General features: G+C 30.4%; 3 protein-coding genes across 4 annotated transcripts; 1 reads left to right on the top strand and 2 right to left on the bottom strand.

Moving 5' to 3' along the window:
* The first annotated feature begins 769 nt into the window (after positions 1-769).
* Positions 770-5,684, top strand: LOC101509954 (inactive receptor-like serine/threonine-protein kinase At2g40270). 2 transcript variants are annotated; one of them, XM_004500239.4, is made up of 7 exons: positions 770-928; positions 1,039-1,175; positions 1,276-1,375; positions 3,198-3,736; positions 4,250-4,440; positions 4,532-4,664; positions 4,857-5,684. In XM_004500239.4, the coding sequence occupies exons 2-7, from the start codon at positions 1,061-1,063 to the stop codon at positions 5,438-5,440; spliced, it is 1,662 nt and encodes a 553-aa protein (XP_004500296.1). In that variant the 5' UTR covers positions 770-928; positions 1,039-1,060; the 3' UTR covers positions 5,441-5,684. The 2 variants fall into 2 exon arrangements, with proteins under 2 accessions (XP_004500296.1, XP_027190860.1); XM_027335059.2 differs by having other exon boundaries at positions 772-928; positions 1,042-1,175.
* Positions 5,685-6,256: 572 nt separating this feature from the next.
* Positions 6,257-10,451, bottom strand: LOC101509625 (ethylene-overproduction protein 1). Its single transcript, XM_004500238.4, has 4 exons — positions 7,847-10,451; positions 7,372-7,663; positions 6,969-7,278; positions 6,257-6,758 (listed from the first exon to the last, which is right to left on the bottom strand). Exons 1-4 carry the CDS (start codon positions 9,829-9,831, stop codon positions 6,538-6,540), a joined length of 2,808 nt encoding a protein of 935 aa, XP_004500295.1. The 5' UTR covers positions 9,832-10,451; the 3' UTR covers positions 6,257-6,537.
* Positions 10,452-14,457: 4,006 nt separating this feature from the next.
* LOC101509312 (pentatricopeptide repeat-containing protein At2g30100, chloroplastic) lies at positions 14,458-18,601 on the bottom strand. Its single transcript, XM_004500237.4, has 2 exons — positions 17,464-18,601; positions 14,458-15,473 (listed from the first exon to the last, which is right to left on the bottom strand). Exons 1-2 carry the CDS (start codon positions 18,211-18,213, stop codon positions 14,697-14,699), a joined length of 1,527 nt encoding a protein of 508 aa, XP_004500294.1. The 5' UTR covers positions 18,214-18,601; the 3' UTR covers positions 14,458-14,696.
* Between the last annotated feature and the right edge of the window lie 420 nt (positions 18,602-19,021).

Raw genomic sequence — 19,021 nt, 5'->3', positions numbered from 1 at the left:
AAAAAAGAATAATTAAAAATAAACGAGTCGTTATGACTTAGTTTTTATTATTAACTCGACCCATCTACAACTAAAAATATACAGATAATCTATTAAAAAAAATGATTAAGAGCAAATTTAGACCGACTCAAATAATGATTCTTCCTTATTATTAGTTTAAAAAATAATTTTATTTTGAGATGATTATATGCAATACCTCATTTTATTATCTCTAAAGTTGTTCTTTATAAAAAGTATTTTAAACTGAGGAATATATTTGTTACCTCACTTATGTAATGTTACGTGTTATAATTTTATTTTATTATCTCTAAGTAGGCAATAGTTATTGAAAATGTTTTTGCATTATAATTTTATTTTAATTAATTGTACTTTAATTTTTATTAATCAAAACTTGTATCAATGTTGGTAAATTACAGTCCAACTAACCTATTTAACCACTGAAATCAATAATCTCAAATTCGAATTCAATCATAAAAATGCAACAATATCAAAATTATATCACGAGAGATTTATCACCTATGTAGTAATCTATGATTTAACAACTTTGTCTTTACAATATAATTTCTCTTCACTTGCTTTTTAAGCTAACATTAATTTAGTTGTAACAAATTGATAATTTAATGGAAATTGTGAATGGGTGCAATATAGCTATTAGAATTGCTAAAAGCTTATAACAAAAATAAATATATAGTGATAGAAGGCATGGTGTGCACGTGCCTTTATGAGTTGAGGACAGTTCTCCTTACATATATATATAAATAAATAAAAGAGTTGGTGACTTCCCCAAATAGAAGACACAATCTAATCTATCAAGCGGTGAATTAATGTAACCGTGCCATTGTTTCGCCGCTAAAGCCAAACGCAAACTCAAATAAAATATTTATTTTAATTATACATATAAATCAGAGACTTTGTTCCTCTTATATTGGTTAGTTTTTTTATTTTTTATTTTTATCATCAATCATTATATTGTTTTAGTAATATCTATAAGAAGTAATACTAGAAGAAAAAATGAAATGATATTGATAATTGTTTCAGAAGAAATTCATTTATCTCACAAATGAATGAAGTGTGGAGATTCATAATGTTCTGCCGCATGGTGCTTGTAATTGGGGTGATGGTGTCTTTCTCTTTGAGCATGAAACAGGGTCAGTGTTTGACTCTCAACACCCAAGGTAGCAATTTCATTTTTTTGCTTAATTAAATTTTTTTTGAGCTTATATTATTGTTCCAAAGAGTGTGAGATTTATGGTGTGGTTGAATTGTGATGTGCAGGGTTGGCACTTTTAAAGATGAAGGAGAGGGTGGTGAGAGATTCATTGGGAGCTTTAATGAAATGGAAATGGAATGGTGAAGAAGGAGTCAATGTGGCCTTGTAAGCAAACTTCTTCTTTCTTTCTTTTCAACTCGATGCAACAAATACAAAGGTTTAAAATAAATATTAAAGGTTTAAAATAAATTTTAATATGAGATTTTTATTGTTTATATTATTATTTTAGTAAAAATTATTAATTTTTTTTATTAAAAACTATTTTTTTAAGACACTTTAAAACATAAAATTATTTATTAAATTAATATAATTAATTTTATATAGTATTATTTTTTAATTGATAATAAATCATCGATTTAATATTTTATTAATTTAGTTTTGAAAATATTAAAAAATAAGGGTGTTAAACTTATTAAATAATTTTTCTTCAAGGTATTTTTATTAATTTTATTGATTAAATTATTTAATTTTAAGTATTGATGATTGTATGTTTGGTAGAAATTATTTAGTTTGTTGCAATTCCTAGGTGTTGTCCACATAACAAATATTTCCATTTCGAATACGGGTTATGAATAACAAATCTATGAGCGATGGAAATTTGACAATATAAAGGAAACAAGTTAAACTTAAAATTATTCAAATATTAGTTGGTTGATAGGTCCAATTAAACTTGAATTAATTAATAACATCTACACTCATAATATCGTTATAAATTTAATTTACATGGATGTAAAATAGTTTTATACAAAACTCTAATTAGATCTTATAATTTAAATATTTATGTTGGTATTTTATAAAAGAATATTGTTTTATATCTAAATCATAAAAATATAGTTAATTACTTATATAGCATGCTGTTTTTTTCCTTATGCCACCGTCTAGCATGCGGCATGGTGGAATGCAACCACAACAGTTACATGCCGTGTAGTTTTTACTAGGTACTATTCCTAATATAATTAACAATCTTTCAAAGCTGGGGTCAACTCTATAATATACATCCTATTATAAGAAAAGAAAAAATAAATTAATTTTGTGAATAATAAAAAATATAATTAAGCGTAATTAATTTTTTAGATTTCACATAAAATATTAATAGCATTAAATTGTCATATTTTAATATCAACATTAAATATTTTAAATTAAATGAAAGGTCTATTAGGAATTTAATTTAATTATTTTTTGCATATAACAGTGGTAAAAATTTAAGACTTTATTTTTGTCTATATTTAAAAGTCTATTTCATATTAAATTTTTAAATTAGTTGTGACACATATTTTTTAATAGACTAAAAAGTTAATAGGTCAATAAAATTAAGTATTTTTTTTAGATTTAAAATAATATTTTAAAGAATTTAATTTTTAGATAAAATTATATTTCAATTTTATTTTATTATAATCTATTTAAATATGACAAAAACTAATATAGATATAATATGACTAAATTACTAAACAGTTTGCAAATTTATAATTTAACATAAAAGTTAAAAATTTAATATATTATATTAATAAAAAAATATTCATATTTCTTTCTGTAAATAAGTTGGTTTCATGAGACACAACTACCAAAATCGCTGTTATATTCAAAAGACTAGAATTGTTGCGGTGAATAAAACTTAAATTAATTATCTTTATTTATAACAATTCTCTATATTTTTTACCCTACTCAATGTGGAGATTGAAAGGCCTCTGGAATGATCTTATACACCACTTTGTGTATCTTATACACCACTTTGTGTAGATCACTATGCAAGAATGGATTATCTACATTATGTTGTTGAAAAATCGAATTCTTTATGGCAGCAAATCCTTTGAGAAAGAAAGAGTAAAAATGAACTTTATCCATATATACGATATTATAACCATATTCATGACATTAACTGTTTGATACATCTAATAAGATTATGTCTTAAATTAACTTCTTGTGACAGGCACATTGGCCAACAAGGGGATCATATACAATACATGAGAAAACTTCTACAATCAGTAAATTCTGCTAACTCACACAAAACCAAAAAGGGTGATGAAAAAAACAATCTTTCATCAACACCACCATCTTCATCACCATTTTCTAAACATGTTTCACCATCAATAAGTCCTTCAAATTCACCATCACCATCATTTTTGATTCCATCACCATTAAGTTCACCAGAAGTTTCACCTTCACCTGTGGTAGCACCAATTCAACACTTAACACTCATATCAGATCCACCTACAGATGTATCCACACCACAACAATCTAATTGGATTTCAGCACCTTCCCCTGCAACATCTTCAAACCAAGATAATTCAAACACTTCAAAAAACCAAAAGCAACATTCTGTGATTGTATGGTCAACAGTTGGAGGCTTCTCCTTGTTGGTTTTGGTGTCATTCACTGTTTTTATTTGCTTCAGAAGTAGTAAGGTTGTAACTGTGAAACCTTGGGCTACAGGGTTGAGTGGCCAGCTCAGAAAAGCATTTGTAACAGGTCATTCATTTTTCATACCTTAATTTTGTTTACATCACTACCACAGGCTCAGATATAAATTTCATACACCAAAATGCATATTAGCCACCAAGATTATATATTATAAAAAAAAGTGATTTTGATATTAAATAATTTAAACATTATGTTTTAGAGATTTTTAACATCAACAAAAGCTATTTTATGTTTGTTTAAAAACACCATGGTTCTAAAATGATTTTTATAAGAAGTTACTCCAAAAACTTCTAATTGGAAGCAATTTTTATATGTTTTTTAGATTCTAAAAACAGGTATAACAAACAGATCCTAAAGTTTATGTTCTAGGCCCAGTTTGGATAGACATTTATCATGTAAGTGTTTTCATATGCTATCTTGGAAAACGACTTATGCTAATAAAGTCATGTCATAAGTTGTTTTTATAAACTCTCTCAAACAGTTTTATAGGCCTCGAGTCCCTTCCTCCTTTCGTATTTATTTGATTTTCACATACTCATTGTGCACGTAATTATGATTCAGGTATTCCAAGTCTTAAAAGAGGTGAACTTGTAGTGGCTTGTGAAGATTTCAGCAACATTATTGGTTCTCTTCAAGATGAAACTATCTATAAGGGAACTCTTTCTAGTGGAGTTGAGATAGCTGTAGTATCTTCTGCAGTAACTTCATCCAAAGATTGGTCAAAAAATATGCAAACTCAGTTCAGAAAAAAGGTATGCAAGCAACAAAATGTAGCAAATGCACCATACTTTCTGATCTGGTTTTAATTATTTCTGTTGTGTTTTTATACTTTTCATCTTCCAGATTGAGATGTTGTCAAGGATAAACCACAAGAATTTTGTTAATCTTATTGGCTATTGTGAAGAGAATAAGCCATTCACAAGGATGATGGTTTTTGAGTATGCTCCTAATGGGACATTGTATGAGCATCTACATAGTGAGTCCTGTTTTGTTCATGGATAATCTTGTAAATTTGATTGATTTGCAATTGGAGATTTAGACACAATTGACTGAACTCTATAATCAAATCTATTGTTTGCGTTTTTTGTATCTGCATTCTTTTAAACTAGAATTTTATTAAACTTTTAGATTGAGTTTTGTGTTGACACCATTCATGCATGTCATGCAGTTAGAGAAACAGAAAAACTGGATTGGGGAATGAGAAAGAGGATAGCTATGGGAATATCCTACTGTCTAGAGTACATGCATCAGCTAACACCACCCATTGCTCAGAGAAACCTCCTATCTTCCTCTATATACCTAACCGAAGATTACGCTGCTAAAGTATCCGACCTAGGTTTCTGGAGGGACATAGTTGATATAAAGAAGGGTTCTGATATCAACTACGTCACTCCAGAAACCAAGGACAATGTCTATAGTTTTGGTGTAATATTGTTTGAATTGATAACAGGGAAAATTCCTTTTGCTGTGGATAATGGCTTTCTTACAGATTGGGCTGCAGAATATATAAGAGGACAACCTTTGAGAGATTTGTTGGATACAAGCTTGATGAACTGTTTGAAAGAAGATGAAGTTGAGAAATGGTCAGAAGTGATTAATGATTGTGTAAATCCTGATCATGAAAAAAGGCCATCAATGAAAGAGGTTACAAAAAAGTTGAAGGAAATCACTTCTATGGAGCCTGATGGAGCAACTCCAAAATCATCACCTCTTTGGTGGGCAGAAATTGAAATTATGTCCTCAGACTTATGAGACATTAATTCATAGCTCCTAAATAAATAAAAAAGGAAAATAATATGAACAAGACTTCTGAATATGGAGTTTTGTGTCATTTATTTAATTTTTTTCCTTCTTATTTTGTAATAATTATTTTTAGATTCTTGTTTTGAAGATAACTAAAGTACTGAAGTAAGGTGTGTATAGAAGAGACAGATTTTGTCTCAGTAGAGTAATTGATTTTTGTAAATATTTTGATGAATGGAGAGTGCTTACTATATATTATTCTCTTTTTATGGTTTTCTGCATTAACTTTGTTTTTTCTTTGGAGTGAAAAAGGCTTAAGAGCAAGAGAAACGGTTGATATGTTATTGGGTTTTTCCCAAATTTTGGTTATTGGCAATGAGAAGGAAACAAGTTCCACCTATTTGTCATTTGAAGACATAGTCAAGACATCAATGAAATGCTATTTAGTGCTATGTAATTTCCAGTGGTCACCCACTTTGGGATGTGTTGTCTCAATAGTTCTTGACTTTATAAAAATTACAAAAATATACAAATGCGTCTTTTATTAATTAGTCTGGTCTTCAGCCGTGTCTTCTATTAACCAATTTGATACATAAAATATTTATGTAATTTTGATATATTAACAGACTATAATGACAACATTAATTCTAATACATTCAAGAACTATAGTGGTAACGTCTGACACATTTAAGGACAAAATGTTTGTTTACTCAATTTTAAAACAATTACTTTCATATAAAGAAATCTGAAACAGACTATTTGTTCTTTCTTCCATCTTTGGAAAAAAAACAGAACACATGAAGAATAAATTATGCATAGTAGGAATTCATTGGTATGAAACTTTTTATAATAACCATGTAATGTAACTGTACAAGAGGATGTGTAAATAGTGAGAGTCAAATTCTGTGAATATGCCTCACATGAATCTACATCATATATAAATGTATTTACTATTGTGAAAAATCTTCTGATTTACACCTGAATCATGTACTTCATGCATCCCTTTCTAGTTTTGTTCATAGATGGTGGTTTTGACTTGTGAGATATCTTTAACCAAGTTCTTCACATTTGTTATTTTTTCTTTTTCTGATGGACATATTTTTATATTAAAACTTCAGCTTCTGTATCCTTTGATATAAATCAAGTGTGGCTGCATGGTATGGATCTAAGCAAAGAGATGCCTTACAATCCATAAGAGCAGAAGATAGATCTCCCATCGACTCGTAAAACGCAGCTCGCAGATGTAGCATTTGAAGGTCAGGCTTGAATTTTATAGCCTTGGTTAGTTCTTCTACAGCTTCTGTTTCTTTTTGCTCATCCATCAGTACTAGTCATATATGTGACACTTCATGTCAGTTTAATAATCAATTATTTCACAGTTAGTGTGTGTCTTGAAATGCAGATTAAATGCGATTAACTCATATTAATCATTTAATACTAGTTTTTATGTGTCAGTGTCATGTGTCAGTGTCATGTTTCATGTTTGTGTCAGTGTTTTATAGTTGATACATCAAGATCATAAGGGTAAATGAAGTACCTGCAGCCCTGTATCTATAAGGGTATGACCTTAAAGGATCAAGGTGTGTTGCAACATCAAGATCAGCCTTTGCCATCTCACGGTCGCAGTATTCCGATCGTTTCTCATACGCCGAGGCATTGCTCTCCGCCTTCTCGATTAGCATAGTCATCTCATCGTACGCAGCCTTTCGTTGATGTTTCTGATGATAAACGCGCGCTAGACCTTGATGAGCTCTTGTGTGCCTAATTGCAAGTGCATTGTTGTAGCATTCCTTTGCAAGTTCATTTTTACCACAATCCACATAAATACTCCCTAAGTTATTCAATGCCTGCAAAACATTTTGCACAAGACAATTAAAAACACTGCACAACAAAGACTACATTTGCGATAGTGTTGGTTTGAGAATTGAGATATTACTAACTTGTCCTTTGCGAAGGCCGTCCGAAGGACATTTAAGTGCTTCTTTGAGAAGCTGAATAACATATGAAGAAGATTCAGGATCCAGTGTTGTATCTGCTAACACATATGCTTTTAGAAAAAAGGCTTCAAAAGATTTCTGAATTGCAATGGATCTGTCAGCCCTTGTAACAGCCTCGTCGCGATAGCCAGTATCGTATAGAATCCATCCTTCATAAATTAGTCTTTCCTGCATTGAGCTAGAATGGTTTCTCGCCAACCGCAAACTGCGCATGGCAGCCTTTTGACAGTTTAACCTGTGCAACACGTAGACATACCAAGAAAACTAATAAATAGCTGATGATATTTTTGACAAAACAATAGTTAACTTTGCATTGAACTTCGAAATCGATTAATAAATAGAAACAATATTCTTTTACAAAAACGGCAGTTAAAAAGTAACAGAGAAAGTACTTTTGAATTAGTTCTAAGAGTTTTACCTCAAGAGGAGTAGCGACTGGCGAAACTCGAGCACGCTTTTTCCAGGTTCATTCTCTAGCATCTGATGAGTAATAGCCAAAGAACCAACATCATCAACAGAAGACCATTGTTGGTATAATTGCATCCAACACTCAGCCTGATTCTTCTTCTGAATTCTACTACTTAGAACTTGAACCAAATATTCTCCTTGAATCTTCCCATGTAAAGTTATGTAATTAGCCTCAATGGTTAACAATGCTCTAATATCTCTCACAGCACTATCATAATCCTCTAATGCAATATACAACCAAGCCCTCAATTCTAAACAATCAGGTGAAAGCTTAAATCCAAGAAACCTATCTAACTCCGTAATTCCTTCCTTTATTTTCTTTTCTTCCACCTTTTCCAATGCTCTATATTTATAAGGAAATGAAAGTGAAGGATCAAGTTCAGTTGCAAAATCTAAATCAAAACACTTTTCTTTTCCCATATTGTACAATGCTCTCTCTTGATACATCCACCCATTTGGTTTATACTCAAATATGATTGAACTAATTAGCTTATAAGCTGAATATGGTTGACCTTGTTTGTGCTTTGTTCTAGCCACACCTGCCATAGAATAAACATGACCTAATTCAAATGCTTCTTCAAAACAATGTTGAGATTCTTTATACTCTCTTCTTTCAAGAAGTACACACCCTAATTGGTGAAAAGCAAGTGCCTTTTCCCATCTTTGTGAAGCACATTCTTTCAATCTTTCCAACAACATCATTGTTATTTTTGATACCATGCTTTCTTCCATAGAAACTTGGCTTAGAAAATAGTATAACAAAAAAGAAGCACACCCTACCATAGCCAACTTTTCCTTTGCCTCAAAACTGCAAAACAAATTTATCACCTTCGAATTATGAAGAGAATTAGGAAGCTCCCTAAGAAACATTTGTAAGCAAGAAGCAACAAGAAGTGTTGCTTTTTCTTCTAATCCATACTCAATAAGTATCAATGCATCTTCAACACTTTCAACAATTGAAGCTAAATGAGAATCACAAGAAGACTTCAATTCCTCACAACAGAACCTATTTGAAAATGATAGAAGCTCCAAAACAATCATTGGAGTAAAAAGTTCCAATCTTTTAGTCCTGCTGTAAAATTCTAGTGCTTTCATTCCTTCCAAGGATACCCCATTTTTTGAAAAATCAATCTTCCACTTTTTGGACTCAAGAAAATCACCATAAAGCATTGCATTAAATGGTTCTGAAAGTGAAGCAATTCTCCACCTAACACAGTTGATTTCTTCATTCCCAACACAAAATAAAACATCACTTTCTTCCTCATTATCAAACAAACACACACTCTCGTTATTAAAATTTTCATCTTTTCTCTCCTCATGACATTGACAATGATCATTAATTGAACAAGGAAAAAACCCATTTTCCAAATTCTTCTTTGGACACTCAAGAACATTATAACCAACACAATCAATTGAACAAACACCAACAAGCTCATCATCTCTTCTTTCAAACCTTAACCATGCTGACAAAACAACCTTTGACATAACATCCTCGGCGTTCTGCCGCGCCGTTCTAAGACATCTTCTTAGTAACTTCTGGTCTCCTAAGCCACACAAGACAGAGAAAAGTTCAACATAAAGTGAAACTTTCTCAGACTGTAAACAAAACTCTATGCGGTTATAGAGTTCTGATAAAGTCTCTACAAGGTTTATAGGTTTAAGGTAAGGTTCTATGGATGGTTCAATGGTGTCACTGTCAGTAGAAAGTAGTTGAAGAGGAACAACAAGGTTTGAAAATGATGAGGTTGAGTTATTTGTGTTGAATTTGTTCTTTGACCAAGACAATATGGTTCTGTGTTTTTTAAGGTTGTTGTTGTTGTGAGATTTGGTTGCAGACACTGTGGTTTTGTTGCTACCATTGGTTTTTTCAGATGAAGAACTTAGAGCATGCACTTGAATGCTTTTGAAACGTTCAGCAATCTTCAAACTGCGCATTTTTTTTGATGAAATTAAGAACTTTTCTTTCAACCCTTTGTGCTAAAGTGTTTAACTTTGAATGAAAATAAACTTGGGGTGTGAGTGAAACTTTGAGGAAAGGAGTTTCATTCTGTAATAGGACTAAAAAGTTTCAAGCTTTTAACAAAAAAACATGATTTTTTTTTGGTTCTTCTATGAACTATGATGAATGGTTCAGATCAAAGGGATTACACTGAACTTGGTATTTTCTTTTTTGATAAAAAAAAGTGAAGAAAACTTAGGCTTTAGATAATGTGTTTTTGGAATGAAAGATTGGTGTATCTAAGAGTGCATATAAAAGTAGCTAGTAGTTTTTTAGGTAATCAGGTCAATCTGCAATGCTCAGCAAGTTTCACTAACAAATCCATTTGAGAGAGAGAGATTCTTCAAAAGAACCACTCCTGTTTGGGAACCAGCATGCTAATCTGGTCAACTGGTTCCCAAATGCACAAGTTTTGTGTGGAAAATATTGAAAAAAATAAACTCAAATGCACAAGTTTTTATTATAAGTAAGAATGACATATAATTAAATTAAGATTCACTTAACTTGCAATCCATTTGGAGTGAGGTGGAATTGTTAAGCAAAGGTGCACTAGGTGGAGTGAGTTGTGTAACCAATCCATTTATTATTTTTAAGTTAAGCGGTCTTATCAACACCAAACAGGTATTAATATTTTAATTTAATATATTCTCTTCTCCCTCTCCACTCTCCAAAAAACACCAAAATATTATAAATAATAATTACTTACATAACAAAAATATTAATTATTAGAAAATTTGAGTGGACCTCCCTCAACTCTCCACAAAATTAGTTCTAAAATTTCTCATTATTTGAATAATTTTAGAGTGGGTGGCTTTATGTATTTTGAACAGTCTTTAATATTATCTTAATATTTGATTTAATCTTAACTCTATAAAGATTGATATATAAAGTGAATAATGTTTTATGTTTACTAACACACTTTTGGTGATTTATTATCCAATAAAATTAAATGACTCATATTATAAATTTTACAAATCAATTTAATATAGTCAACATATTGTTACAGTAGCTTTTTGAAGTCAGAAATTCATTTATAAAAATGTGACCTCTGTTTACTCTGTTTTTTCCAACAAAATCAATGAATAAATTGTCTAATTGCCATCATCACCGTTCACCATAAATTATTTGGTTTATATTGGTTGAATGTCAAAGTCATTCATGGCACTACTTTTTTTTTCTTGAGGGGGAGAATGTTTATGGTAAATTAGGAATTATAAAGTCATTTTTACACCATATAATTCCAACTAGAAATAATATTATTTTCCAAACAAAAAAACAAAAAAAAAAAACGATTCACTAAGCCTCAAACGCACATGAATTTAGAGAGGATGTGCATGAACACGTCTTAATCAAGTATTAAAAACACAAAATCTGAACAAATAAGCCAGGTCAGATACCTAATTATTGATGGGTTAGGACAGTAGATCTAGCAACACCATTATATAATTTATAATTTATAATTCATTTATAGATAAATTATAACTAAAAATAATAATATTATGCATAGAGATTCTATCAATTATTGGATGTGTGTAGATGCATGTACAATTAAAGAATAATATGTATTTGCGTCAACAAAAGTTGGGTTAATGTTAAAGGAACATAAGCAAAACAAGAATATATACCTATCTCAAGAAAAAGCAAAACTGAAGAGAAAAAGGATCACATTCTTTCAAATTCAATCACACCATGTGGCACTACTAAAGCATGTTCTTCTATAATACTGTGCCCACCAGGAAAACATAAATGCAACTTGTGGAAAATGACTCAACTAGCTTTAACAAAACTATTCCTCAAATATATGCAAATCTTTATATAGTTGATGTTTCCTTATATGATGTGATAAAATGCATAATTTTGTGGCACACAAATCAAGTCTTTTTTTGATGTACTCTCTCTTGGTCAATGGATTTGGATTCTCAACTTCAAAGGAAGTAAGATTAATCCTATAGTCAATCAATTACCCTATTGAATTAATCATTTACTTGCATCTTTTTGGTAAAATAATAGATGATGTGAAATTTAATGATGTAATTAATTTACTAGGTGACAGAATATAAGATTAATTTAGAAATTAAAAAGTTAAAAAATTGAATAATTAAAAAGATTGTGTGTTTGATCTCTACATTCAATATAATACTAATTATTAATAAAAAAAGTTGACATTCCTATCATTGAATTTTTGAAAAATTTATTCATGCGCCTTTGATCATTTGTTCCGTAACAAATTAAATTTTTCATGTCTAACTTGTATAGATATAATCTCTAGAGTTACTTTGCTAATAAACCCCAAATTGAAATTTTTGTCGGTTTAACTTACATCACACAACTTATATTTATAATGGTGTTACAATACATGTACATTGAATCCTTATTTGATTATACTAATCTAAAATGTCATGTGTAGACAAATATAAATGATTTAGAGGAATATAGGTTGGCTGTCTCCTTCTCTTTTACAATCTTAATCTCTTATTTCCTCTCTTTTTCTTTCTTTCATCTAATCATTGTTTATCTCATTTTTTATTTATTTAAATAAGTTATTTTTACACATATTTAATTTTTTTTTCTCGTTATTTCATTGTCTTAGTGTAAAATTTTGGTTTCCCACTTTATTGTGGTGATATTTTGGTTTCTCGTTTATATTCATTTGATTTCAGATTGATAGACCAGTTTCAATCAAATACAAATTAAATCAATAACTTTGACGTTTTCAACATTACAGCTCCGAAAACATGAATATTTTTTACACATCAATTTTTTCATATATATAAGTTTTATCATATTTATAGATATTTTATCATTTTATGCTATTAGTTTAGATATTGTGAGTTTGCTCACATTTTTTTTATTTTTGTTTTTATAGACATTGAATTGTATTGTTGACCAATGTAATTTTTACTTATTTGAATAAATAAATATCGTTTTATAATAAATAAATAAAATCTAAAATAGTATATTTTCTAAAAATATTAACAAATAATCTAAAAAGCTTTAGAATTTATGAATATTAACATTAACATCTTCCAGTTGTTACTGATATTTATGCAAGAATGAGATTGCAGATGAATAAATGAAGTAAAGAAAAGTATAATTAACCAAAAGATATATTGAAGCATAGAATGAAATACTACAAATCATGAATGAACAGTATTAAGGATCGATGTTGCTCAACCAAGCATTGTTTTTGAGTGCTTCTGACAAATTCTGCAGTGGTCAGGGAATCCCAGATTACTGTAATAACTAGTAATTACCAACTATCATTTCTTTTCTCTGATGAAATGTCAAACCATAATGAATGTAGAGTACAATAATATGGTTTTTGCTAAGAGTGTTAATATTGAGTGAACATAGTACATGATCACGTGATGATTACAAGTGGAGATATGATGAAGTATTCAGGTAGGTGAATGTGACTGAGTCTGATGATTATTTATTACTACTCAGATCAACTTTTAATTCATTAATTTCATCACACCAATGTTGTGGCCATGCTCAATTTTTAAAGGATGCTTCCAATGGCAGAGCTTGAATATAAATAATGGGATGGTTATATTTTTAAAATTTTAATTAAAAAAAAATTATATTATATTTTATATAAAAAATTTAAGTCATAAATTTTAAAAAAATATATATTGAAAAACTCTTTAACGCATATTAGATAAATGTAATATATCAAATTTTAGTTAACATTTTAATAATTAAAAATTTATTTTTAAATATTTTTTTTTCAAACATTCAAATTTTTAGAAATTAATTGTTATGTTTTGTCAATATAAAATTTTTTACTGTTTGCATATTGTAAACATCCATAATATGACTTTCAAAATGATTATGATAAAACTAAAACTATTTTATTATTTTGACAGTTATGATTAATTGAGTGTAAAATATTTTTACATCATCAATGCATACAAATTAAATCTTAATTTTCACACTATTAATACAATTTTCTTAACTACTAGGACAAAATAATATATATAATTATTAAAATACATTTAAACATAATAAATTGTTTAAGGTATCAATATTGATATAGTGTTGACAAAAGATAATAGTTTGATTTGAGTATTAGGTTATCTATTTTAAAATTATGTGAAACTAAATCTCAAATCAATAAATATTAGATTAATTAGTTTTAGTTAAATTTTGGAAATCATATGATCATTTAATTTAATTTTTATATCTCTGCAAGCTCAACATTTAATTTAGTTCAAAACTAAGTCTAATGCAATTTTTTTCAGAGCCACTAGAAATATCACAATCACGAACTAAAATATTGTATATAATCCAAATTACAGACTTAACAATGCCAAATTAAAATGCATACAATATTTAGAATACCAAATAAAAATTTAAAATTTGGAATCTCTACATGATTGTATCAGCCATCTGGCAATAGCAATGCCAAATTGAAACAGAACAAAATACAAACCAATTAGCAATAAACTCTTGAAGTACTCAAATATTTAACATAAACCAAATTAATACTTCAAACATGTTAAGTCCAGAACAATAGCCCACAAAGCCCAGTGAGAGAAAAAAAAAACTGTAACATGAAGTTGAAGCAACAAGCAAGAGTATAATCACATGAGAGTGCCATAAGTAAGATCCGAATTATTTATCATACATAATACTCATTACTATAACATTGCACTGCCACTAGAATTGGTCCATTAATTTGACATTAAACCTATACAACTTTATACAACTAACCAAGCACCAACAAAACCAGTGCTCTAGCTATGCCTTCAAAACCAAAGGTTTGAAAATTGGCAGTGTTTTCCAAGTACACATTTTCTCATATCATTTTCACCACCCAAAGCTTATATTTTCTTATATACAAATAACAAACACAAGCTCCAATCAAATTTGCTTCATATAGTGACTTACAAAGCTTGATATAAGTATCTAAATTTCCATATTGCTGTATCCTTTTTCTCAAACCCTGCATAACAGCAACTCTATCCAAATAATCAGGATAGAATCCCAATTCAAGCATTTTCATTACAGTCTCTGCAGCTTCATTAAAATGTCCACCTTTAATGTACCCTCTTAACAACCATGACAAACTTTTCTTCTTCTGCGGCGAGCTCGCGACTTCCATTCGGATCATCAGTCTAGCTGTGGCCGCAGCCTCTTTCTGCGAAGCGCAAATTGCGAGAACCATGTCGTACAGACCTCCAACAGCTTCTTTACCTAGAAGCTTCATTTCCCATAACTGTCTCTCGGCCTCGATTCCGCGGCCAGCGCAAATGTACATAGCGAGGAGCCTCTCGTGAATGATTCCGTGAATTGATGAAGGGCTTCCGTCTTGGATTACCCATTTGGATAATCGCGCTCCGTCGGCTAGAAGATCTGATTGGTACTTCTCTGCAAGCTCAACATCTTCTCGGTCGAACTCAGTTATCAGCCCGGCCCTCGAAAAACTCTTCAACTTTCGTAGAGCTTTGGCGAGCTCGTTGAGTTCCTTAACCACAGCAGTCATTGCAACAAGGTAACTGTAGATGTCTGGCTTCAGGCCAGCTTCTCTGAAACGAGTTACCAATCTAACCGCGCCTCGGTAGTCACCTTCAACCTAGAAAAAATATCATATATATGTAACTAAATTATCATTCTAATAGATAACTGATAATAAAAAATTATGACTACATTTGGTCATCCTAATTTATTCCATAAACTGGCTAAATACAACTGATAATCAGAAAATAAATTCCCTATCCTTACCCTTCCCAAGAAAATAAAATGGCATAAAGTGCATACAGGACATCATAGGCCAGAGACGCCAACGCCAAAGCATGCTATATGAGTCACACAGACAGAGATACTGACACAACACTAACACGTAGACACCTACAATAATAATTTGAGAAAATGAAAGTGATTAAATTTAATCAAATGAGTTGGAGTTGTGCCAGACACCAAACACGCCTTCAATCTGAAGTATCAGTACTACAAAGTTACTACAAATATGATAAGCTTATCTAGAAAAGCTTATAGGAGAAGACCTTTTCATAAAAGCTTTACCGTAAAAAATTGCTTCAAGATAAGCTAGTTTTGTGTTTGAATGATACTTGCTCACAAGTCATAAGCTCTTCTGGGAGCTTTAACATAAGCTGAGACTTGGAATAAGCTTCAACACAAGCTCTTGTGAGAGCTATTCCAGAACTAAAAAGTTTAAACTATCCAAACACCGTTTCTGAACTCCAAAAGTGCTTATTCTTGGAAGCACTTGTGGCTTGTACTGAAACTTGATTTTAAAATCAAAGTAGGACAACATTTTAGTAGTTTGTTTGCATTCATTGTTTTAACTACCATCAAATGTGATTTTGGTAAAAATATAGATATTGGATTATTTGTAAACCAAAGTTGACTATTCCTTCAAACCTTGAGTTGAGGATAAGTAATCAAAAGTAGCCTTTGCTTTAGGTAGAAAAATTTAAACTATTAAATCAAACTTTCTTTTAAAGTAAAATACAACCAAACATAACCAAATCAATTTTATAAAATCAAGTTTATTCAAAATCAAGTTGGTCAAACGCTAAAGACACACTAACTAAAAATTAACAAGCAAGCTATTCCAATCCACTCATATAACTCAAGATAGACTAACCAAACCAATGACAACTCACCAGCAACAATGTCATCGATTGATTCAAGCCAAAGCAATAAAGAGCCAATGCAAAATAAACAATTCAAAAACACTACAGCTCTTATTAACAAAACAAGTCAAGGGAACCAAATGATCAACAACCAATGCAATCAAGATGTTCTTCAACACCGGACTCAATCATTCAAATCATGGTTACAATTCAAAATTCAAACCGTAAATCGGAATACCTATTTTCAGAATCATGAATCAAATTTTATTATGAGTCGTGACAAACACTATCGATAAAAATGTCATTTTTAAGTTAAAACACAAGTGACGTACAAAATTATAGGCTGATATGTATCATATATGAACCAAAAAATAATTCACGATTCAAGTCATATATCAAATGACAAAAGAAAAGTGGTTGGTTATACAAAGTTGATAAAAAAAAATAAAAAAGCGGTTGACTACACTAAGAAAGTGATTCATTACAATGAATTAGGATTAATCATAGTGAATAAAGATTCATCATCATAAATCAGGATCCAAGAAGGGATTCATGTCCATATTCATATAGATACACCCTAGATATTTACATCAATTGGGTTCAATTTAATATCGAATCAAAATACAAATCGTGTTATCTTAAGATACAATAACTATAATTAAAATTTTCAAACAAAAGCTAATTCACCAACCAAGTAATAAAAAAACCTAATTCAAACAAGAGCTATTTTCAAACACTAGAGATTCACATCAATTATGAATCGAGATTCACCATAATGAATCAGGACCCAAGAAGGGATTCATGTCCATAGATATGCACTAGATATTGTATCAATTGGGTTCAATTTAGCATCGAACAACTCGCATGTATTGTAAGATACTAATAACTATATTCAAATTTTCAAACAAGGGCTAATTCACTAACCAAGTAATTAAAAAATCTAGATATGAATTATCAAATTATTACCATCATCTTCCAAGCAAGGTACCCAGTTGGCCCTCCTTTTTCAGGATCATCCTCATTACTAGAAATTCCACGCCTCAAAACCTCTTCCACAAACAAAACAGCATCATCCTTCTCCCCCATTTCCCAATACAAAGAAATAACCTTCTCAATCATGCTAAAACCAGGTCTCAAACCAACACAATTCATATTCACAAGAAGGTCAATAACATCATCAACACCATGTTTTTCCATAATCAACTTCTTCACCCAACCACACATGATAGCAACCATTAACTCCATAGTCTCTTTATCAACCCTATTCTCTTTCCTAAGCCAATCAAAAACCTCCAAAGCACACCATGAATCTCTTCCCTCTTGTGAGAAATAAACCAACACAAGTTGAAGTTCTCTAGCTGAGAGACGATCATTCATCTCTTCTAGAACATCAGAAGGTTCCCTTGTCATTCTTTCAAGCTCCTCAATTGCTTCTAAGAACCCATCACCCATTTCTTCCTCCTCTTCTTCTTCCTCTTCTTCGTCGTCGCTTGTCACGAACTGGTCAAGTTCCACCGATTTCTTTCTCATATATGAATTGGGTTTTGTAGGTGGAAATGAAGGGTTTTGGAATTTGAACGACCCATCACAGAATTTGAGGGAAAATCCTCTCTTTGATGAAGGGAAAACCAAAGGGTGTTTTTGTTTTGGTGAAAAGAGTGATGAAAATGCAAAACCCAATTTCAACGTTGGAGCAAAACCATGTAAAGAAGCCATTTTTTCTTCTCTCTCTCAAAATTCAATTCAGTGGCATCACCCACTATCAGCACAGAACAAAAAGATTGAATTTTTGCATCTGGGTTTGGTGAATTTAAAGTCAAAATGAAATTAAAAACCAGAAGAGAAAGAAAAATAGAAAAGAAACAAAAAAAATATTTTTGGCCTAATTTAAATTTGTCATTTATGAAACGAGATGAGTATGAAATTTAATTTTTGGCCCAATTTAATTTTATCAAATGGAAGGAAATAATTTATTTGCATTGAAAAAATGAAGGGAAGAAAATATAGTGTGATTTATTTGCAAGTGGAACATAGAAAGGTTTAAGAGAAGTAGATTACAAGTATTATTAAGGAGAGAATACGTGTACCAACCGCTACTACATAACTATCACCACCGTAACACCGTTTGATTCAATAAAATAAGGATATAATCAACCACCAAGTTATACACAACCAATGATAGCTTCAACAAATGTTTATATATACAAAATTTGATATAAGACATCCTATAACGAGTATATTTTACACCGTTTTTTATTTTATAATAATTCTTTTTTTCTCTTTGGATGTCTGCCACCAAACCAATATAAAAAACACAAAGTTTTAACATGTTAAACATTTATATTTTGAGCATGAATCAACGTAATACAAATAAATATGTTATTTAAGGATGGTCGACACATCTAAACTACTATTCTAAACTACCATAAGAGTATATGATTATAAGATGATGTTGTTTTGTACACATTTCATAAAATAATTATTATATTTAAGTATTTATATATAATTATTTAAATTCTTTCTG

Source organism: Cicer arietinum, chromosome 5 (assembly GCF_000331145.2).
Source record: "Cicer arietinum cultivar CDC Frontier isolate Library 1 chromosome 5, Cicar.CDCFrontier_v2.0, whole genome shotgun sequence".
Taxonomy (NCBI): domain Eukaryota; kingdom Viridiplantae; phylum Streptophyta; class Magnoliopsida; order Fabales; family Fabaceae; genus Cicer; species Cicer arietinum.
The sequence above is the reverse complement of the archived record's forward strand: the minus strand, read 5'-3'. Positions and strand labels throughout refer to the sequence as shown.